Raw genomic sequence first — 22,902 nt, 5'->3', positions numbered from 1 at the left:
TCCTGATCATAAATAGATTCATCCCTTTACTATCCATCTATCCATTTATTCATTATTTCATACAGCCCTACCACAAAACCATTTACCGATCCATCCCCTCGGAGTGAGTCTGCAGAATGCTGATGAGCCAGGGTTTGGTGAATCATACAGGGATTAGTAAGAGAGTGTGTGATGCCTGTGGTGGGGGTCATAAAAGCACATTCAACCAAGTTTAAAGACAGATGGAACTGATGTATCACTCTATATGAGTTAGCTCTGTCACTAATGCAGATGTGTGTCCATAACCAGTCATATATACAAACTGAGATGTTTGATATGATAAGAGAGAGGATGGAACTCCTGTAGTGTCAGTAGACTCTGGGTGGATGTGAGCCAGGCTGGGGTTAGAGCTTTATACCTGGGGCAGATCTAAAATGTCACCCATGGTAGCCTGTGTGTATGTATGACATTGTTGGTTAGTGCTGGACTCACAGTAGGCCTAGTGTTAGGCTCGTTCCCACAGTGACCACATACATTAGGGCACTCTTCAGCCTTCAGACTCCAATCATCATGAATTAAACAGAAACTCCACACTGAGAGACATGTTGGTACTTCTTCCATTGTTCATATTGTTATGCTTCAATACTTATTTATAAATAAACATGCTATTACACCCTTACTTTTCCTTTCTATCTCTCTGCAGTTGGTTTTGTTGTTGGTGTGTGTGTGTGTGTGTGTGTGTGTGTGTGTGTGTGTGTGTGTGTGTGTGTGTGTGTGTGTGTGTGTGTGTGTGTGTGTGTGTGTGTGTGTAGCGTGCTACAGTGTGAGACTGTCAGTGGGTGGCATCAGTGGAAATGTTGAGACCATAGGTTTAGACTCCCTCCTCCGTTTCTGTGACCTCTGACCTAGGACAGGACGTGAGGTCACACACACGCACGAACACACACAAACACATTTCCTCCTCACACCTCCAGTCTGTCTCTAGCGAACGCTGACTTCTTCTCTGTCTCTGTCTCAGACTGTATAATCACTCTGTGCAGGGCAGACTCAGGTAAGGACAGTTGGACGAGGCAGAGAGAACAACTGGTCTAGACAAGGATACAGATCGTACCCACTAATCACCCCATTCAGACAGAATATCTACCCCATTTAGGCTAGTCACAGTAGCTCTGCGCACCATAGCAGACTGTTACTGTAACTTCTATTTCCCTGTTAGCCTCTTCTTCATGTGAGACCATGTCTCTCTCCCTCCTCTGTCTGAGCCCACATAAATACCAACCAGTCAGCTGAGCGAAGAGAGAGAGAAAGAGAGACAGAGAAAGAGAGAGAGACATACAGATCCTGAATCATATGATGTGACTTTGACCCAGTTCCCATAGCAATGCTGCCAGCTGAGAGAAGGAGAAAGAATGGTAGATAAAAATGGAAATAAGAAGGGAAGAGATAAATGGTTAGAATATCGCTCTGTTTGTGAGAATTGATCATAAATGCATGGTTAAAAATGTATTGAACAAGTAAAACTAACCTATGCAATAGCCGTGCTTGACTTGGGCAGGAGCTCACTGGAGTACCGGCTACAGCACCTCAAATGTTCTACTGCTTGAGCTCCTGTTCCTCTTATAGAATATTAGCTCAAAAGTATTGTGGAGCTCCTGCACCTAAATACAAACAGTACCGGCACCCAACATGATTACAGGCACCTATTTCAGTCCAAGTCAAGCGCTGGTAATAGCCTATAGGTTATCTAAATAAAGTATAGGTCGGTCCACAATCTATTTGACTGTATATCAGATGTACAGGAAGCATACCAGTGTATTATGAAGTGAGTGGTACACCTATTATTAATGTTTGATGACCCAGCACATTGACAGCCATGAAAAAAGTTTAAACCCAAAGCAACAACAGAGAGATCAGCGGCAGCGCCAGTCAAGAGTTGTCTGGCTACCCAAACTCCTTGCTCCAGCCAGACAAATTCAAGAGTTAATCTCAACTCAGTTCCTTATACCGTAGCTACTGCAAAAAACGACAAGAGACTAGATCATTTCCGGGGTTGGTTCATTCTAATCGCGAGCCCTAACAGGAAAGAAGCCTCAGCTGACCGCATACTTACATTTCAGATAGTTGACAGATGTCAAATAAGAGTAACAGCAGGTTTATACTTTTACCATGATGAGACGTGTTTTACTCTTTGCGACACTTCAGACGCACGCACACTGAACAGTGAAACGGGTAAGTTTTGTGTGTCTATCTGTCTGTGTTGGGGGGAGTAGCCTAGGTGTGGCAAACATACCTAGAGTTGTGGTCGGCAGATCGTTTCAGCATTAAACTTTCATGTCATTTCAACCTGATGCTAAATCATGCGTTATTGGGCAGAAAAGTAATTCTCCATACAAGTCGACAACTAGTGAAATAACTGACAGAGTATCTAGCCTACAGAACATAGCACACTGAGCACCTGATCAAATAATAATGTAGGCCTATCTATGATACAGGATGGGTTCCACGTGTATCTGATCCTCCTGGGTAATTCCATGGTAACAGTCACACTAATACTCCGAATTTTCACTTAAAAATGTATGTCAAAGAAAAACCAATGATTGCAAAGCGAAACGAACCATACAACTCTATGCACAATGACTATTTTTAACCATTTGTACAGAACATTTTACTTTACTTGAAGAACAAAGTTTGGTAACAGAATTACGTTTTGTGCTGTTTGTGCTGTCATTCTGTTACCAAACATGACATCTGCACTGTTGGAATGCACCGTGGAATTGCCCTCCTATAGTATTCATATGTAGCTTCTATCTCTGTATCTGCTCCTCATTCTGTTTGGGGAATAATAGCTGTTCATGAAAAAACTAAACTTTATGATTCACACGAATCAGTAGGGTTGTGACGATTTTGGGTGACGACTAATTGTCATGCAAATGGACACGGTTATTGTCTTAATTGTTTTGAGCTTTTAATGCATTTTTTGAAAATTAGCTACTACTTGCCTAATGAATATCACAGCTTGGTGACACACACCCCTGTGTCAAAACTAGTTTTGACCGCATTGAACTTTTGGAAATGAAGCTTCTCCTCCCGACCGTGCCATTCTGCTGGTAAAATGACTACCGATATAAAGTTGAACCTCCCCTTCCTAAAATACATGTATTAAAACGATTCTGACAGTTTTTGTTGTTCAGCGTTATTGTTCATAATTGTCGGTTACACAATTATAGGATAACTTTGCCAGCCCTTCGAATAAGGCCTACATAGAACCAACAGCATGGTATCTCACACAAATCACTTTTAACCCACTAATAATGTCATGCTAAGTTTAAATGCATCAAATGTCCCATAGCTTGTAAAGATTGAGAACTACTTAAAGTTTGCCATCTATGCCAATTTCAGACTTGGTCACTCCTGCTATGCTAAATGCCCAAAACATATGCTTTTTCTGATGCCAAAGCACTGGCTTTGTGTGTGTCTGTGTGTTTCTTTCTTTCCTAAAACAACACCATGAACACAAAATGTTCTTCATATTGCTGTTCCAGAGGGAAAGTTGTGTTAACATGCTCATGTGACCAGGTAGGTGCAACTACTGTACAGACAGGCATCAGTCAGGATGATGTCATGTCCTCAGCATGTCAGTCAGTCTCTCTGACAGAGTTAGGTTAGGTTGTCCTCTAATGTTCATTCCTTTGTCACTCTCTGACCTGCCCCTCCCTCCTCTCTCTCTTTCTTGCTCTCTCCCCCCTCTCCTCTTTCTCATCTCACTCTCTATATCTCTCCCCTCCTCTCTCTCTGCCCCCCCCCCCCCTATCTGGCCAGATGAAATGTGCCTGTATGCAGATTGGTTTAGTAGTCTGTAATTTCCAGCTGTGGTGAATCCTCTGGTTAGCAGCACAGCCTGAGGCCTTAGGCTTTGCTAGGCTGCCTCAATAACGTCACATGAAAAACTGCTGAGTGTGAGTGTTTGTCTGTGTGTGTGTGTGTGTGTGACATGACTGCTCGCTCTCCTCCGGGAAAATTCACTGTTACTGTTGCTCTAAAAGAGGATTTGGGTTTTCTGAAGAATTGGAAGCCTGTGTCATTACTGTGCAAGATTCTTTTAAAATGTCTTACAAATAGACTCCCCCCGCTCTCCATCTCTCAGTGATATGTGGTAGCAGAGAACAGTATGCCATACGTGGACAGGCAGAACCGTGTGTGTGGCTTCCTGGACATTGAGGAGAAGGAGGGCAGCAGTCGCTTCCAGAGGCGCTACTTCATACTGGACACACAGCGCAACACATTGCTGTGGTACATGGACAACCCCCAGGTACACACACACACAGTCATTATAGTACCTGTACAAACACACATGACCTCTGATGTGTCTGAGGCAGACTGTGTTCAGATAGTGTGTGTGTTCTGCCACAAGCAGAGTAGAGGAAGTGAGACTGGGAGTAGAAGGTTTCTCTAGGTCTTTAACTCTCTCTCTGCCTGCATAAGTGCTTGTTGTTAGGCTTGGGCGATATACCGTTTATACCTTAGAAATACCGATGGTATGATTTTCAATACCTTTTAAAAATAAATAAATATATACAGTGCATTCAGAAAGTATTCAGACCCCTTGACTTTTTCCACATTTTGTTACGTTACAGCCTTATTCTAAAATGGATTAAATTAATTGTTTTCCTCATCAATCTATACACAATACCCCATAATGACAAAGCGAAAACAGGTTTTTAGAAATGTTTGAAAATGTATTAAAAATTAAAAACAGAAATACCTTATTTACATAAGTATTCAGACCCTTTACTATGAGACTCGAAATTGAGCTCAGGTGCCTCCTGTTTCCATTGATCATCCTTGAGATGTTTCTACAACTTCATTGGAGTCCACCTGTGGTAAATTCAATTGATTGGACATGATTTGGAAAGGCACACACCTGTCTATATAAGGTCCCACAGTTGACAGTGCATGTCCGAGCAAAAACCAAGCCATGAGGTCGACGGAATTGTCCGTAGAGCTCCGAGACAGGATTGTGTCGAGGCACAGATCTGGCGAAGGGTACCAAAAAATATCTGCAGCATTGAAGGTCCCCAAGAACACAGTGGCCTCCATCATTCTTAAATGGAAGAAGTTTGGAACCACCAAGACTCTTCCTAGAGCTGGCAGCCCGGCCAAACGGAGCAATCGGGCGAGAAGTTCCTTGGTCAGGGAGGTGACCAAGAACCCGATGGTCACTCTGACAGAGCTCCAGAGTTCCTGTGTGGAGATGGGAGAACCTTCCAGAAGGGCAACCATCTCTGCAGCACTCCACCAATCAGGCTTTTATGATAGAGTGGCCAGACGGAAGCCACTCCTCAGTAAAAGGCACATGACAGCCTGCTTGGAGTTTGCCAAAAGGTACCTAAAGGACTCTCAGACCATGAGAAACAAGATTCTCTGGTCTGATGAGACCAAGATTGAACTCTTTGGCTTGAATGCCAAGCGTCACGTCTGGAGGAAACCTGACACCATCCCTACGGTGAAGCATGGTGGTGGCAGCATCATGCTGTGGGGATGTTTTTCAGCGGTAGGGACTAAGAGACTAGTCAGGATCGAGGAAAATATGAACAGAGCAAAGTACAGAGAGATCCTTGATGATAACCTGCTCCAGAGCGCTCAGGACCTCAGACCGGGGCAAAGGTTCACCTTCCAACAGGACCCTAAGCACATAGCCAAGACCATGCAGGAGTGGCTTCGGGACAAGTCTCTGAATGTCCTTGAGTGGCCCGGACTTGAACCCGATCTAACATCTCTGGAGAGACCTGAAAATAGCTGTGCAGCGACGCTCCCCATCCAACCTGACAGAGCTTGAGAGGATCTGCAGAGAAGAATGGGAGAAACTCCCCAAATACAGGTGTGCCAAGCTTGTAGCGTCATACCCAAGAAGACTCGAGGCTGTAATCGCTGCCAAAGGTGCTTCAACAGAGTACTGAGTAAAGGGTCTGAATACTTATGTGATATTTCTGTTTTTTATTTTTTATAAATTTTCTAAAATGTCTTAACCTGTTTTTGCTTCGTCATTATGGGGTATTGTGTGTAGATTGATGGGGAAAAAAACAATTTAATCAATTCTAAAATAAGGCTGTAACATAACAAAATGTCAAAGGGTTAGAATACTTTCCGAATGCACTGTGTGTGTGTGTGTGTGTGTGTGTGTGTGTGTGTGTGTGTGTGTGTGTGTGTGTGTGTGTGTGTGTGTGTGTGTGTGTGTGTGTGTGTGTGTGTGTGTGTGTGTGTGTGTGTGTGTGTGTGTGTGTGTGTGTGTATGTGTATACAGTGATCCCTCGCCACTTCGCGGTTCACTTATCGCGGATTCGCTATTTCGCGGATTTTCATAATGCATTTTTTTTTTTTTTTTGGTGCATTGTGCTCTGCATTCTGATTCGCTAAAAACTCACTCCCGCTTCTTGTATCAAAACATGCTACGAATTGTGCTATCATTTTGTCGTCTCGTGCAGTTATGTGTACGTACATAAAACAGCTTGGCAAATTTACATTAAGTTGGCCAAATTATCTTGTAATTTCGAACATCTTCTAAACCCATAATGTCGACGAAACGGCCTACACGTGAGTCACTGTATTTGTATACATGTAATAGTTGCTAATTGTAAAAAAAAAAAAGTTTTCTATTTCGCGGATTTCACTTATCGCGGGTCATTTTCGGAACGTAACCCCCGCGATAAACGAGGGATTACTGTGTATATATATATATATCAGTCAAAGGTTTGGACACACCTACTCATTCAAGGGTTTTTCTTAATTTTTTGCTACTTTTTACATTGTATAATAATATTGAAGACATCAAAACTATGAAATAACACATATGGAATCATGTAGTAACCCAAAAAGTGTTAAACAAATCAAAATATATTTGAGATTCTTCAAATAGCCACCCATTGCCTTGATGACATAATTGCATACTCTTGGCATTCTCTCAACCAGCTTCACCTGGAATGTTTTTCCAACAGTCTTGAAGGAGTTCCCACATATGCTGAGCACTTGTTGGCTGCTTTTCCTTCACTCTGCCGTCCGACTCAACCCAAACCATCTCAATTGGGTTGAGGTCAGGTTGAGAGTGTGCAAAGCTGTCATCAGGGCAAAGGGTGGCTACTTTGAAGAATCTCAAATATAAAATATATTTTGATTTAACACTATTTTGGTTACTACATGATTCCACGTGTTATTTCATAGTTTTGATGTCTTCACTATTATTCTAGAAACTAGTAAAAAATAAAGAAAAACCCTTAAATGAGTAGGTGTGTCCAAACTTTTGACTGGTACTATATGTACAGTGGGGAGAACAAGTATTTGATACACTGCCGATTTTGCAGGTTTTCCTACTTACAAAGCATGTAGAGGTCTGTAATTTTTATCATAGGTACACTTCAACTGTGAGAGACAGAATCTAAAACAAGAATCCAGAAAATCACATTGTATGATTTTTAAGTAATTCATTTGCATTTTATTGCATGACATAAGTATTTGATACATCAGAAAAGCAGAACTTAATATTTGGTACAGAAACCTTTGTTTGCAATTACAGAGATCATACGTTTCCTGTAGGTCTTGACCAGGTTTGCACACACTGCAGCAGGGATTTTGGCCCACTCCTCCATACAGACCTTCTCCAGATCCTTCAGGTTTCGGGGCTGTCGCTGGGCATTACGGACTTTCAGCTCCCTCCAAAGATTTTCTATTGGGTTCAGGTCTGGAGACTGGCTAGGCCACTCCAGGACCTTGAGTTGCTTCTTACGGAGCCACTCCTTAGTTGCCCTGGCTGTGTGTTTTGGGTTGTTGTCATGCTGGAAGACCCAGCCACGACCCATCTTCAATGCTCTTACTGAGGGAAGGAGGTTGTTGGCCAAGATCTCGCGATACATGGCCCCATCCATCCTCCCCTCAATACGGTGCAGTCGTCCTGTCCCCTTTGCAGAAAAGCATCCCCAAAGAATGATGTTTCCACCTCCATGCTTCACGGTTGGGATGGTGTTCTTAGGGTTGTACTCATCCTTCTTCTTCCCCCAAACACGGCGAGTGGAGTTTAGACCAAAAAGCTCTATTTTTGTCTCATCAGACCACATGACCTTCTCCCATTCCTCCTCTGGATCATCCAGATGGTCATTGGCAAACTTCAGATGGGCCTGGACATGTGCTGGCTTGAGCAGGGGGACCATGCGTGCGCTGCAGGATCCATGACGGCGTAGTGTGTTACTAATGGTTTTCTTTGAGACTGTGGTCCCAGCTCTCTTCAGGTCATTGACCAGGTCCTGCCGTGTAGTTCTGGGCTGATCACTCACCTTCCTCATGATCATTGATGCCCCACGAGGTGAGATCTTGCATGGAGCCCCAGACCGAGGGTGATTGACCGTCATCTTGAACTTCTTCCATTTTCTAATAATTGCGCCAACAGTTGTTGCCTTCTCACCAAGCTGCTTGCCTATTGTCCTGTAGCCCATCCCAGCCTTGTGCAGGTCTACAATTTTATCCCTGATGTCCTTACACAGCTCTCTGGTCTTGGCCATTGTGGAGAGGTTGGAGTCTGTTTGATTGAGTGTGTGGACAGGTGTCTTTTATACAGGTAACGAGTTCAAACAGGTGCAGTTAATACAGGTAATGAGTGGAGAACAGGAGGGCTTCTTAAAGAAAAACTAACAGGGCTGTGAGAGCCGGAATTCTTACTGGTTGGTAGGTGATCAAATACTTATGTCGTGCAATAAAATGCAAATTAATTACTTAAAAATCATACAATGTGACTTTCTGGATTTCTGTCTTAGGTACACTTCAACTTTGAGAGACGGAATCTATGATAAAAATGACAGACCTCTACATGCTTTGTAAGTAGGAAAACCTGCAAAATCGGCAGTGTATCAAATACTTGTTCTCCCCACTGTATGTATTTATTTATTTATTATTTTGGGGGGAGGGGTTGAGGGCACCCCCGTCTCGCAGGGTTGCATGCTATGCCACTGCTTATCTCTAACTGTAAGTTAAGTATAACTATAAGAAATATATATCCAGCTTAGGGCACCAGCTATGCATTTGGTTTGCTAACTTGCTAGCTAAGTGGCTAGATGTCAAGGTCAAGCTTCTTGGTTACAGCAGAGATATTCAATCCCCTCCTGGATCAAGATCTCTGTTGCCTAAATTGTTGCGTCCAAAAAATTATATATACTGGTATGTATTTTTTTATTTTATTATTTATAGTGGCCCTTGTGTGCACATTCGGTAATACCATATACCCCGGTATGGTACAGAAACGGTATGAAAATCTGGATACCGCCCAACCCTACTTGTTGTGTTACTGTGTTTATTACATTGTTGTGTTGTATGTCTGCCTGTAGAACCTGCCTAGTGGAGCGTACGCAGTTGGGAGTCTGCAGCTGACATACATCTCCAAGGTAACAACACCCTAAAACAGACTACTTAGTAAGGGCAATGTTTTTGACTGATTCCAGACTCTCATCTTCTCTTCTGCTTCTCTGTTCGGGGTTAGGTGAGCGAGGCCACTGGGAAACAGAAGCCCAAGACGGAGTTCTGCTTTGGTGAGTCAAAGTGTTTGTGTGCGTGCTTTTGTGTGCGTAAGTATTGGAGTGTAAGGTCTTCTCATAGCCCTGGTGAAACGCGTACAGTAAAATGGGTTCAATTATGTGTCATATGAGTCATTCCATGTCATTTCAGCAAGCCATGACACCCACCATCTCATATATATTATATTATTATTATTAATTTTGTTTTTGTCATTTAGCAGATGCTCTTATCCAGAGCGACTTACAGTATTAGTGCATAATTTTTTTCCGTACTGGTCCCCCGTGGGAATTGAACTTACAACCCTGCCGTTGCAAGCGCCACGCCCTACCAACTGAGCCACACAGGACCCATTTAAGCTATATTACGTCTCCAATTTTTATTGAATAAATAAATAAATAAATTTGCACAATGGGCACTTGTTGTCTCGCAAATACATCATTACAGTTGCTAAAAGAAAATAAGAAAAAAATATCAGTTTGGGAACCCTGATGTAAGATATGTAATAGATGACAAAGGTTATCTGAGGATAATAATTGTTTAACAAACCCGTTTTGGTCTGGATGTACCATTTTGGGTAAGTAAGTTTCGAGACGGATGACAGAATGTTTGAAAATAGTTGTATATCTGTGTTTATCAAAGATGGTGAGAGCACTGTGTGGTATACTTACAGTTGAAGTCGGAAGTTTACATACACCTTAGCCAAATACATTTAAACTCAGTTTTTCCACAATTCCTGACATTTAATCCTAGTACAAATTCCCCGTCTTAGGTCAGTTAGGATCACCACTTTATTTTAAGAATGTGAAATGTCAGAATAATAGTAGAGAGTGATTTATTTCAGCTTTTATTTATTTCATCACATTTCCAATGGGTCAGAAGTTTACATACACTCAATTAGTATTTGGTAGCATTGCCTTTAAGTTGTTTAAGTTGGGTAGCCTTCCACAAGCTTCCCACAATAAGTTGGGTGAATTTTGGCGCGTTCCTCCTGACAGAGCTGGTGTCACTTAGTCAGGTTTGTAGGCCTCCTTGCTCGCACACGCTTTTTCAGTTCTGCCCACACATTTTCTATAGGATTGAGGTCAGGGCTTTGTGATGGCCACTCCAATACCTTGACTTTGTTGTCCTTAAGCCATTTTGCCACAACTTTGGAAGTATGCTTGGGGTCATTGTCCATTTGGAAGACCCATTTGCGACCAAGCTTTAACTTCCTGACCGATGTCTTGAGATGTTGCTTCAGTATATCCACATAATTTTCCTTCCTCATGATGCCATCTATTTTGTGAAGTGCACCAGTCCCTCCTGCAGCAAAGCACCCCCACAGCATGATGCTGCCACCCCCGTGCTTCACGGTTGGGATGGTGTTCTTCGGCTTGCAAGCATCCCCCTTTTTCCTCCAAACATAACGATGGTCATTATGGCCAAACAGTTCTATTTTTGTTTCATCAGACCAGAGGACATTTCTCCAAAAAGTATGATCTTTGTCCCCATGTGCAGTTGCAAACCGTAGTCTGCCTTTTTTATGGCGGTTTTGGAGCAGTGGCTTCTTCCTTGCTGAGCAGGCCTTTCAGGTTATGTCGATATAGGACTCGTTTTACTGTGGATATAGATACTTTTGTACCTGTTTCCTCCAGCAAGGTCCTTTGCTGTTGTTCTGTGATTGATTTGCACTTTTCGCACCAAAGTACGTTCATCTCTAGGAGACAGAACTCATCTCCTTCCTGAGCGGTATGACGGCTGCGTGGTCCCATGGTGTTTATACTTGCGTACTATTGTTTGTACAGATGAACGTGGTACCTTGGCTGATTTCTTTTGATTTTCGCATGATGTCAAGCAAAGAGGCACTGAGTTTGAAGGTAGGCCTTGAAATACATCCACAGGTACACCTCCAATTGACTCAAATGATGTCAATTAGCCTATCAGAAGCTTCTAAAGCCATGACATCATTTTCTGGAATTTTCCAAGCTGTTTAAAGGCACAGTCAAGTTAGGTGTATGTAAACTTCTGACCCACTGGAATTGTGATACAGTGAATTATAAGTGAAATAATCTGTCTGTAAACAATTGTTGGAAAAATTACTTATGTCATGCACAAAGTAGATGTCCTAACCGACTTGCCAAAACTATAGTTTGTTAACAAGAAATTTGTGGAGTGGTTGAAAAACAAGTTTTAATGACTCCAACCTAAGTGTATGTAAACTTCTGACTTCATCTGTACCTTTTTTTAATAAAACCAAAATTAGTGCTGTATTAACATCCCTTCCAAATGACCCTTTGTGAACAGCTGTGTTAATCATTTTGAGTAATAGTTGACCTAATTGGTTCCAAAATGTTAAATAGACCTCCGGAGGAATACCGTCCCAACCAGGTGATTTGCCTTTTCATGTTATCCAATGCCCTTTTAAGTTCATGGAGAGCGATTTGGGCTCCCATCAAACTGGCTTCCTCAGCTGAGAGAAGAAGAGTTCTTACATCTTTTAAAAAGGACTCTGTCTGGCTTGGAGTGGATTAACACTCCAAGGGGTACAATTCTTTATAGAAACGGGGGAAACTTTAGTTTATTTAATTTGGGTTCTGATAGTAATTCACCTGATTCAGTTTCAGTGGTTGCAATATCCGTTAATATCCGCTAATTACTGAGAAGCTTGTTAGCTGGAAGACGACTGGGTCGATTACCATTAAACTAATGGTTAAGTTTAACTCGATGGATGGCAAATTCTGCTCTCTGTCTTATCAATAGATTAAGTTCTGTCTTGACTTTGGAGAGAGTAGTTGCTACCTGGTCTGAAAAAAGTGTTTGTTGAGAACGCTCTAACGTCGTTAACAACTTATCCAATATCTTCTTTAATTGTGATTTTATTCAGCCCAGATGCAAATGCAGTTGCATTGTTTTTAATAAAACCTTTGATGGTGTCCCATAAAATCAGAGAATCATCGACTGAATTTTTGTTAGTGATTTATGAATTCATTCAATTCAGTTTCATGTGTGTTTCTTGGAGCATTGCTCTATGAATGTGGTTTTAGAATATCAAAACAGCTGGAATGTTTGAAACGACTATTAAGGCCTTTCAAATTCCACAAGAGAATAGCTAGTGTTGCCATTGTTTTTCTAAAATGTAATTGTTATCTTTAATGTTGATAAGGGCAAATTGACATGTCTTCTAAGTGGTCCGCTCCCCACTTAGAAGACCCTCTCTATAAACCATTGACACTACTTTATGATAAATAATGCAAGCGACGTCAGTGACTACAGGGGAACAAAAACATGACCAGATTCACAGGGAACACATTACACAGTATGGAGAAGCAAGCTACAGCTTCATACTATTTGTCAAGCATAGAGAACTGATACTGTATACTGGATGTTGGGGTGGGATTGGCATAGAGTGTGAGGGTTCCATGGGTGTCTTTTGGAGAAAAAAATGGATTCCTCATGTCTTACTAATTGGTAGGAAGACGTTTGGTCCAAATTGGATGTTGGGTACTATATTTATTGAATATTATCAGAATCCTATACATTAAAATGGCCAATTTGGGTGCAATCAGTTAGCTTAATTTCTCATAGATTAAATTATATTTCAACAAAATAATGTTTCAGGAATGCTAATTATATCTGTTACTAAGAATGTAGCTCAGTTGGTAGAGCATGGCGTTTGCAACGCCAGGGTTGTGGGTTCGATAAAATAATGTATGTGCTAACTGTAAGTCGCTCTGGATAAGAGCGTCTGCTAAATGACTAAAATGTAAATGTAAATGTAACAATCTGAGATGGTGGGTGTCAATCCTCTTTCTGGTGTTTTTTGAGGTGGAACGACCCATACCTGTTCTGTTCTCCTTGCAGTGATCAATGCTATTATAGCCTCTGTATTTATTTTCTGTATATCACGATGTCTGCAGTGATCAATGCAGTGTCTCGGCGTTATTTCCTCCATGCCAACGATGCTGCTGACCTGAGAGACTGGGTCCTTTCTCTGAACAAAGCCACCAAGATCACTGTGAGTACCCCAACTCATGTAGCTAGCATTACCATTAACATATGGTAACATTAATATAACATATGATTAATCTAATTATTACACGTATAACCAGGTGCGTAACCCCCCCCCCCCCCCAATATTAAATATGAGAGACAGGTCAATTTTCCCTTATAATAATTAATTTGATTGATAGGGGAAATAAATTCCCACCATAAAGCGCCAGGCAGCTACTGGATTTCTGTGTCTTGACACCACACAGTGCTACTCCTTTTCTCATTTTACGATTGGATCCCCCCGCCGCTAATTATGTATTTGGTTTGGCACACACACTCTCTCACTCACTCACTCTGTCTCTCACACACACACACACACACACACACACACACTCATATCTAGAATATGAGGAAATGGTGAAAGAGGACAGCATGATTGTGTTTGAGGTTTCACAGAGTACATTCCAGCACAGTGTGTGTGTTGAATCCTATATTCAGCCTGTTGGGGGGCTTTCCACACATACACTGTTTATAATATAGTACTATATATGCCATTTAGAAGATGCTTTTATCCAAAGTGACTTAGTCATGCGTGGATACATTTTACTTAATTGTGTTGCCCGGGAATCAAACCCTATCTTGGCGTTGCAAGTAGAGGTCTTCACAGACCCACTTGTACCCGAATACCCGAGGCACGATCCAGGACCTGAGCGGGTCCAGATCCAGAATTCTAAATAATGTCACGGGTCTGGTTCGAATCTGATATGATTGTCTCGGGTATGTGTAATTTTAACTGACTTGTCCAGAAGGACCCATATAGATCCTAACACGACTGCTGCAGTAGAGAGAGAGAGAGAGAAATTGTATAATTTATGTTGCTGCTCTTTGCTTGGCGCGTGAAGCGTGTTGTTGTTGGCCAATCATAAGTCATCAAAGCGGCAATAGGCTACAGTCAGAGCCTCCGTGTGGGGCAAAAGTTAGGAGATATGTAATCAATGGAAGATGGAATTAAAATGATGGCATGGAAAGTTAAAGGAGAAGGATGAGCTACAACAACCAAGAGCCAACAGGTAGGCTGCTACTTTATATTCTGAATGGAGTTGTTGTTGTTTGTAACTGTGTAGGACGAGAACGCGCATGCAGCTTCAATTAGCCTAGATGGCTAGTTAACTAGCTTCTCCTGGTTTGATGCAGTCAAGACAGGTACTACGTAATCATATTAGATTATAAATAACCTAGCTATTAATCTACTATAGTGCGAGTCGGCTTGGTTGGTTGTAGTCTCTCCCTCCCTCCTCCCTGTTCCCGTGTCACACACTCACAGTGACCTACACACACTGCACCGCCCCTGCTAGACCGTCACCTCCTCTCCCTCACGCTTTATCAGCTCCGGTTAATAAAGTACCTTTAAAAATATAATTGTATGCTGCTTCCCTCACTCAGATCGGCTGGGACTGGGTCCGGATCTGACGAGGTCTATACGGAACGGGTCTAGTTGTCCTCTGGTCCGTTCGGAATGGGTCTAACTATATTTAAAAAAGTTAATTCATGCATATCTGTTCCGGGTGGGAATGCCCCAGGTCCATTTCGGAGTTGGACCCGTGAAGGCCTCTAGTTACATGCGCCATGCTCTACCAACTGAGCTACAGAGGACCACACACAGCTGCTGTTTGTGCTGTGGAGCTGCAGTAAAGAGCACACACACACACTGACACATATGCAAACTTCTTGACCAGAGAGTTTAATGCTGAATCATGGCAGTCATAAGGCCTGTAACTCCTCCCCTCCACACTACTACAGAGGGATGAGAGCAGCAGTTAGTGGTTATGTCCCAATAATCTTTATTTTCTCTCTCTTTTATTCTCCTGAAGTGTGCACTCGTTAACCACTTCCCACAAATTTGAAAACATTGGATTGGTGTAGGCATGGCCTAGAGGGAGTTTCCATATACAGTGCCTTCAGAAAGTATTCATATTCCTTGACTTATTCCACATTTTGTTGTGTTACAGCCTGAATTCAAAATGGATAAAATATTATTTTTCTCTCTCACATATCTACACAAAATACCCCATAATGACAAAGTGAGAACATGTTTTTATAAATACAGAAATATCTCATTTACGTAAGTATTCACACCCCTGAGTCAATACATGTTAGAATCTTCAAGCTCTGTCAAGTTGGTTGTTGATCATTGCTAGACAGCCGTTTTCAAATCTTGCCGATTTAAGTCAAAACTTATAACTAGGCCACTCAGGAACATTCATGTCGTCTTGGTAAGCTACTCCAGTGTATTTTTGGCCTTTGTTTTAGGTTGTTGTCCTGCTGACAGGTGAATTTGTCTCCCAGTGTCTGTTGGAAAGCAGACTGAACACCAGGTTTCCTCTAGGATTTTGCCTGTGCTTAGCTCTATTCCGTTTCTTTTTATCCCAAAAAACTCCCTAGTCCGTGCCGATGACAAGCATACTCATAACATGATGCAACCACCACCATGCTTGAAAATCTATAGCGTGGTACTCTGATGTGTTGTGTTGGATTTGTTCCAATCATAACGCTTTGTATTCAGGACATAAAGTTCATTTATTTTCTTTTTTACTTTAGTGACTTATTGCAAACAGAATGCATATTTTTGAATATTTGTATTCTGTACAGGCTTGCTTCTTTTCACTCTGTCATTTAGGTTAGTATTGTGGAGTAACTACACTGTTGTTGATCCATCCTCAGTTTTCTCCTATCACAGCCATTAAACTCTGTAACTGTTTCCATTGGCCTCATGGTGAAATCCCTGAGCGGTTTCCTTCCTCTCTGGCAACTGAGTTAGGAAGGACGCCTGTATCTTTGTAGTGACTGGGTATATTGATACACCATCCAAAGTCAAATTAATAACTTCACCATGCTCAAAGGGATATTCAATGCCTGTTTTTTTTAACCAATCTACCAATAGGTGCCCTTCTTTGCGAGGCATTTGAGAGAACCTCCCTGGTCTTTGTGGTTGAATCTGTGTTTCACTGCTCGACTGAGGGACCTTACAGATGATAATTGTATTCGTGGGGTACAGAGATGAGGTAGTCATTCAAAAATCATGTTAAATACTATTATTGCACACAGTGAGTCCATGCAACTTATTATGTGACTTGTTAAGCACATTTTTATTCCTGAACTTATTTAGGCTTGCCATAACAAAGGGGTTGAATACTTATTGACTCAAGACATTTCAGGTTTTCATTTTTAACTAATTTCTAAAAATTTCAAAAAACATAATTCCAATTTGACATTATGGGATATTGTGTGTAGGCCAGTGACACACAATCTAAATTTAATCAATTTTAAATTCAGGCTGTAACACAACAAAATGTGGAAAAAGTAAATGGGTGCAAATACTTTCTGAAGGCACTGTAGCAGTCATTTTCTTTCCAATCCATGAAGGGAAGTGTCACACATCGGAAGGAAGGAGAGATTATTGGGACCTGTGTCAGAAAGGTCACCACTGTGTGTGAGGCTGAAGTGTGGTGCTGCTCTGTTTCTTCTCAATTGTCACCTGCCCTCACACAGCTCTCGCTCTTCCACTTTCTCTTTAACTGCCCTGTACTCCCCTTGAAAAAACCCTGTATGCCTTATGGGCCTTGTTTATCTCAAATGTCTTGTTTATTACTCCATAAATATGTTAGAATGAATTGATAGTTTCATAGGATATCAATAAGTAAACCTGAATGATAATGCATTGTGTGCTAAATGCTAAATGCTAGCTGTGTGTTTGGCTTAATGCTCAAACTGTAGTTTTCTGTAGGTCCCTAAAGCAGGGCCTCTCCAGCCCAGATCAGAGGTTTCTACAGTAACCTGTGAGGCAGGGGGTAAGAGGTTGGCCTACAAGACTGAGATCATCGGGGGAGTGGTGGTGCATACACCCATCTACCAGGTACTAAATCAAATCAAATCAAATTGTATTGGCCACATGTGCCGAATACAACAGGTGCAGACATTACAGTGAATGCTTAATTACAGCCCTTAACCAACAGTACATTTATTTTTAATAAAAAAGTAGAATAAAACAACAAAAAAGTGTTGAGAAAAAAAGAGCAGAAGTAAAATAAAATAACAGTAGGGAGGCTATATATACAGGGGGGTACCGGTGCAGAGTCAATGTGCGGGGCACCGGCTAGTTGAGGTAGTTGAAGTAATATATACATGTGGGTAGAGTTAAAGTGACTATGCATAAATAATTAACAGAGTAGCAGCAGCGTAAAAAGATGGGGTGGGGGGGCAGTGCAAATAGTCCGGGTAGCCATGATTAGCTGTTCAGGAGTCTTATGGCTTGGGGGTAGAAGCTGTTGAGAAGTCTTTTGGACCTAGACTTGGCACTCCGGTACCGCTTGCAGTGCGGTAGCAGAGAGAACAGTCTATGACTAGGGTGGCTGGAGTCTTTGACAATTTTGAGGGCCTTCCTCTGACACCGCCTGGTATAGAGGTCCTGGATGGCAGGAAGCTTGGCCCCAGTGATGTACTGGGCCGTACGCACTACCCTCTGTAGTGCCTTGCAGTCGGAGGCCAAGCAGTTGCCATACCAGGCGGTGATGCAAACAGTCAGGATGCTCTCGATGGTGCAGCTGTAGAATTTTTTTGAGGATCTGAGGACCCATGCCAAATCTTTTCAGTCTCCTGAGGGGGAATAGGCTTTGTCGTGCCCTTTTCACGACTGTCTTGGTGTGTTTGGACCATGATAGTTCATTGGTGATGTGGACACCAAGGAACTTGAAGCTCTCATCCTGTTCCACTACAGCCCCGTAGATGAGAATGGGGGCGTGCTCAGTCCTCTTTTTTTTCCTGTAGTCCACAATCATCTCCTTTGTCTTGGTCACATTGAGGGAGAGGTTGTTATCCTGGCACCACACGGCCAGGTCTCTGACCTCCTCCCTATAGGCTGTCTCATCGTTGTCGGTGATCAGGCCTACCACTGTTGTGTCATCGGCAAACTTAATGATGGTGTTGGAGTCGTGCCTGGCCATGCAGTCATGGGTGAACAGGGAGTACAGGAGGGGACTGAGCACGCACCCCTGAGGGGCCCCCGTGTTGAGGATCAGTGTGGCAGATGTGTTGTTACCTACCCTTACCACCTGGTGGCGGCCCGTCAGGAAGTCCAGGATCCAGTTGCAGAGGGAGGTGTTTAGTCCCAGGATCCTTAGCTTAGTGATGAGCTTTGAGGGCACTATGGTGTTGAATGCTGAGCTGTAGTCAATGAATAGCATTCTCACGTAGGTGTTCCTCTTGTCTAGGTGGGAAAGGGCAGTGTGGAGTGCAATAGAGATTGCATCATCTGTGGATCTGTTGGGGCGGTATGCAAATTGGAGTGGGTCTAGGGTTTCTGGGATAATGGTGTTGATGTGAGCCATGACCAGCCTTTCAAAGCACTTCATGGCTACAGACGTCAGTGCTACGGGTCGGTAGACCAAATACACCATTGCCACGATGACAGAGAAGATGACGATGATGATTGTGTGTGTGTTGCAGAATGAGGGGGAGGAGATGGAGGTAGGGGACAGGAGGGTCTCCTCTGTAGGCAGTAGACCAGGTGTGCTGAGGTGTGGCTATTGTGTCAAACAGGGTAACGTGGTGAGTACACACACACGCACGCACACCACACACGCGTGCACATACACACACACACGTTTGAACTAATCTGTTGTATGTTTCAGAGGAAAAGCTGGAAGAGACGTTTCTTCACGCTGGACCACAACGCTGTCAGTTACTACAAGTGTGAGATGGTGAGGTCATATCCCTCTTCTCTTCTCTCCTCTCTGTGTGTCTCTGGGTGGTAACGCTGTTGCAGTTTAGACCTCAGTGGGGTGTAATTACAGATGTCCTCAAATGGATTTGGGGAGGAAATACAAACCAAGCCAATACATTGTGGGAAAAACATGTCCTCCGTGTTTAAGTCTTTGTTTCTGCTTTGGTGTGGTATTTGTTCAGTGTGACAGATGTGTCAGTGGAATAGAGTAAAGTGGTGTTTCTCTTATGCACGGGGTGTGTGTGTGTGTGTGTGAGTGTGTGAGTGCATGTAACCTGTATTTGATATGTATTTCAGGATAAGGAGCCGCTGAGAGCTGTTCCTCTGAGAGACATTCAGAAGGTCCATGAGTGTCTGGTGAAATCTGGGTGAGAGTCACACACCTCTCTTTCTCTCGCTCTCTCCACACACACACACACACCCCCACACACACACAGAAGCTCAATGTCTTACCCACTTCTCTGTCAGGGACCTGCTGATGAGAGATAACCTGTTTGAGATCATCACCAGCTCCAGGGTCTTCTACATCCAGGTAATTGTGTGTGTGTGTGTATTGTCGTCAGCTGGGCTTCCCTCTGTGTTGACTCCTCTCTGGCTTAATGCTCACTTGCTCATGTGTGGCCTTAGTGCCGTTTTTGGAGAAATGGACGGGATGTTTTTTGTGAATTGGAGGAGAACTCTCCCAACACTAACCATAAGAGCAATAACATCCCTTGTCCCCCCATGGGAGAACAGCTGACTAGGAGCAGGGGCCTCAGATCACAGAGAGGTGTGTGTTTGTGCTTACTGTGTTGTTTAAGCGTGATGTGTAAGCATGTGCTGGTTTTGTTGCAGACAGACACTCCAGAGGACATGCAGGGCTGGATCAGAGACATTGAGATGAAGATACAGGACTTCAGAGGCCCTGCCAAGGTAGATTTAGATGCATACGAAAGCCTCATATCACAACTCCTCAGAATTTTCCCCACATGACCCAATGGGCTGACTAGCAATTCAGACCAGTACTATTAGTGGTCATTATGGCACACCCAAATACAAGCGTGATTCAGTGGGGGAATTGGAAAAATGGCGTCTTTCTCTCTCTCTCTCTCTCTCAGGGCTCTGCATTTACATTTGCCTCCTCTCTGTATCACCATGGTAACTCCTCCCACCCACCCTCTGTGTTCCGTGGTCGCCAGGGAAATGACAGGAGACCCCCACTAGTGAAGTCATGTTCCGTGGCCCCGGGGTGGCAGCCCTGGACCCCCGTACCCCAAAGAGAGGCTCCCGATCTGGGCATACTGGACAAGGACAGTCCATTTAGCGCTCTGCCCACCAGCCTCTCCTCTCTCTCCACCTCTTCCTCCACCTCATCATCTTCATCATCCCCCTCCACTCCCACTCTCATCCCACAGGGGGTCCCAGCTCCAGCCCTAGCCAGTGGTGTGGGGGTCCCAGCCTGCCCTGTCCCCATAGCTCCAGGCCCCTCCAGCAGCCGGAGGAGATACCGCTCTCAGCCTCAGCCACCCAAAGACTGCAGCTTCCCTTTCAGCCTGGACCATGATGGCATCCGCACCACCGACATCTAGAACCAACCACGTCTAGAATCAACAAAACTCTGGATCCAACAAAATGTAGAACCACCATCTAGAACCAATGTGTAGAGAAACAATTACGCTTGTTTGAGTGCTTTCTCCCTTTGAAAGACTGAACCTCCCTCCCCCACCCCCTTCTCCTCTGCTCTGCTCTGAGAGTTTAATAGGCCTGCTGCGTCTGCTGGGGTTCTGTTTACTGAATTAGCCCTGGTGGGGGAGGGTAGTGACGCAAACTGGGGTTCCTGGATGCGTTGTCTCACTGAGGGGTGTGTTAGTAGTGGCTGTGGGCTTCTGGTATAGAGGATGACTCAGAGAGAGCAGTGTTGGGCAGACTGGGAGGGGTTATCAGTGTTAGAGTGTCTAGTGGAATGTGAAGGATACGTTGTATTTTATTGTACGATTTCCTCTTAAAACTTGAATGTAGTCCACCCAGGTACTGAGATGAAGGAAGGTGTGTGCTGTGGTGGAGCCTGGTCTGTCTACCAAACACCCTCCACTAGTATAGGTCAGCTGGTCTTTTGCCTGTATTAACCAAGGCTACGTCCCAATTGCCACCCACTAAGGGCCCTGGTCAAAAGTAGTACACTATATAATGAATATGGTACCACTGCCAATTGGGACCGAACCCAAGAGTCCCATTCAATCAATAACCTGGTCATGGAACATGTTAGTGTCTGTGGCTCTGCCTGTCGGTAGACAATCCTGTTCCCTTGTTAGACTGCATCCAATTGTATGAAATCACTATGTCAGCAGCACATTTTGTATAAATGCTTTTATCGTATTGCTGCACACTCTTCCACAAGCCGGATTCTCTTGCTCAAATCCAGATGATCTACTATGGTATTGTGTCATGTCACGTGTTGTGTTTTGCCTGCCTGCACCTTACCAACCCAGGTCCAGGTGTGCTTTTCTCTTTTAAACTAAACCTGTCATGTTTCTGATTCTATACATAGACTCCTGTTATAAATCACAAACATCTATATCTGCTTAGCATGAAGGGCTGTGTGTTTGTGCGCACGTGTGTGTGTCAGACCTGGGTTCAAATACTATTTCATGTATTTCAATTACTTTTCAATATATTTCAAAACAAGTATTCAGATAACCTTTATTTGAAAAAAACAAGTAGTTGAATATTGATGATATCTGTATTTGGAAATACACTTGGAAAGTATTTGAAAATAGTCAAATACACTCCCATGCATTTAACCCAGGTATTTGAAAATAGTATTTGAAATAATTATTTGAATATACTTTAAAATACAATTTGGTCAACTATTTGGTTTTTACAAATAACTCAAAGAAAAGTGCCTGTTTTGAGCTGTGTATTTGAAAATACTGAAATACACAGAAAGAAAGTATTTAAATAACAAATGCTCAAACACACATGTATTTGAACCCAGGGTGTGTGTCTGTATCTGTGTGTTTGTGTTGTCGGGTTCATCATGGTTGACTGGCTGGTCAAACACTTAAGTTAAGGCATCTTTGATTTCTGGATACGCTCTTTTAGCATTTTGTAGTACTGTCATTCTGGAACGAGAACGGTTAAATGCTAATGTCTGCTATTTCTAATGCAATTTAATGTATTTTGCTCTTCTGGTTACTTTTCTCTGATTTAATTCCTGTGGTACAGTATTTCAGATGTAATGGACTGCCTTCTACCTCGTACCTGGTGTCCACTCACCTGCCTGATCATAATGGTGTTGTTGTTTTTTTTACTTGTAAGCAAGTGCATTAAATAATAAGACAAAAGCTTTTTAGTTCTGTTGTAAAGTTGTCTGATTTGAAACCAATCTAGTATTGGCCAGTGCTTTTGATATGAAGTGAGTGTATGACACGCTCAGTCCTGCTATACTAGTAACTGTTTGTCATCCTGGGATCTGGCATTGTCACTGTCGCGCTGGATACAAGCAACACTAAGAACTGAACAGATGGTCTGAGAAAGAGACAGACAGACAGAAATACTCTTATTCCTCTCCGATCTCTCTCCTAGAGGTGAGATGAAGTGACCCTAGACCGTCCACCCTGGCCGGCCCCGCTAGAGGCTGTGTT

At 43.0% G+C, this 22,902-nt stretch overlaps 1 protein-coding gene across 3 annotated transcripts; it reads left to right on the top strand.

Annotated features, from left to right (window-relative positions):
* Positions 1 to 2,036: 2,036 nt before the first annotated feature.
* On the top strand, positions 2,037 to 22,610 carry plekha2 (pleckstrin homology domain containing A2). Of its 3 annotated transcripts, none has more exons than XM_084176466.1 (12): positions 2,042 to 2,208; positions 4,124 to 4,288; positions 9,345 to 9,401; positions 9,497 to 9,545; positions 13,428 to 13,525; positions 17,285 to 17,413; positions 19,003 to 19,104; positions 19,188 to 19,256; positions 19,577 to 19,647; positions 19,748 to 19,811; positions 20,114 to 20,191; positions 20,377 to 22,610. In XM_084176466.1, exons 2-12 carry the CDS (start codon positions 4,148 to 4,150, stop codon positions 20,845 to 20,847), a joined length of 1,329 nt encoding a protein of 442 aa, XP_084032592.1. In that variant the 5' UTR covers positions 2,042 to 2,208; positions 4,124 to 4,147; the 3' UTR covers positions 20,848 to 22,610. The 3 variants fall into 3 exon arrangements, with proteins under 3 accessions (XP_084032594.1, XP_084032592.1, XP_084032593.1); XM_084176467.1 differs by having other exon boundaries at positions 2,127 to 2,208; positions 20,458 to 22,610; XM_084176468.1 differs by lacking the exon at positions 19,003 to 19,104 and having other exon boundaries at positions 2,037 to 2,208.
* The last annotated feature ends 292 nt before the right edge of the window (positions 22,611 to 22,902 follow it).

The sequence above is a fragment of the Coregonus lavaretus genome (assembly GCF_964263955.1).
Source record: "Coregonus lavaretus genome assembly, chromosome: 14".
Lineage (NCBI taxonomy): Eukaryota > Metazoa > Chordata > Actinopteri > Salmoniformes > Salmonidae > Coregonus > Coregonus lavaretus.
Note: the sequence above shows the minus strand (reverse complement) of the source record. Positions and strands in the feature narration are given on the sequence as shown.

What these genes read in the sequence shown, in the direction of transcription:
- plekha2 (XM_084176466.1), top strand. Translation starts at nt 4,148, where the DNA reads ATGCCATACGTGGACAGGCAGAACCGTGTGTGTGGCTTCCTGGACATT. An exon ending in ACAAAGCCACCAAGATCACT is followed by an intron (nt 13,526 to 17,284) that starts GTGAGTACCCCA and finishes AGTTTTCTGTAG; the next exon opens with GTCCCTAAAGCAGGGCCTCT. An exon ending in GTTACTACAAGTGTGAGATG is followed by an intron (nt 19,257 to 19,576) that starts GTGAGGTCATAT and finishes TATGTATTTCAG; the next exon opens with GATAAGGAGCCGCTGAGAGC.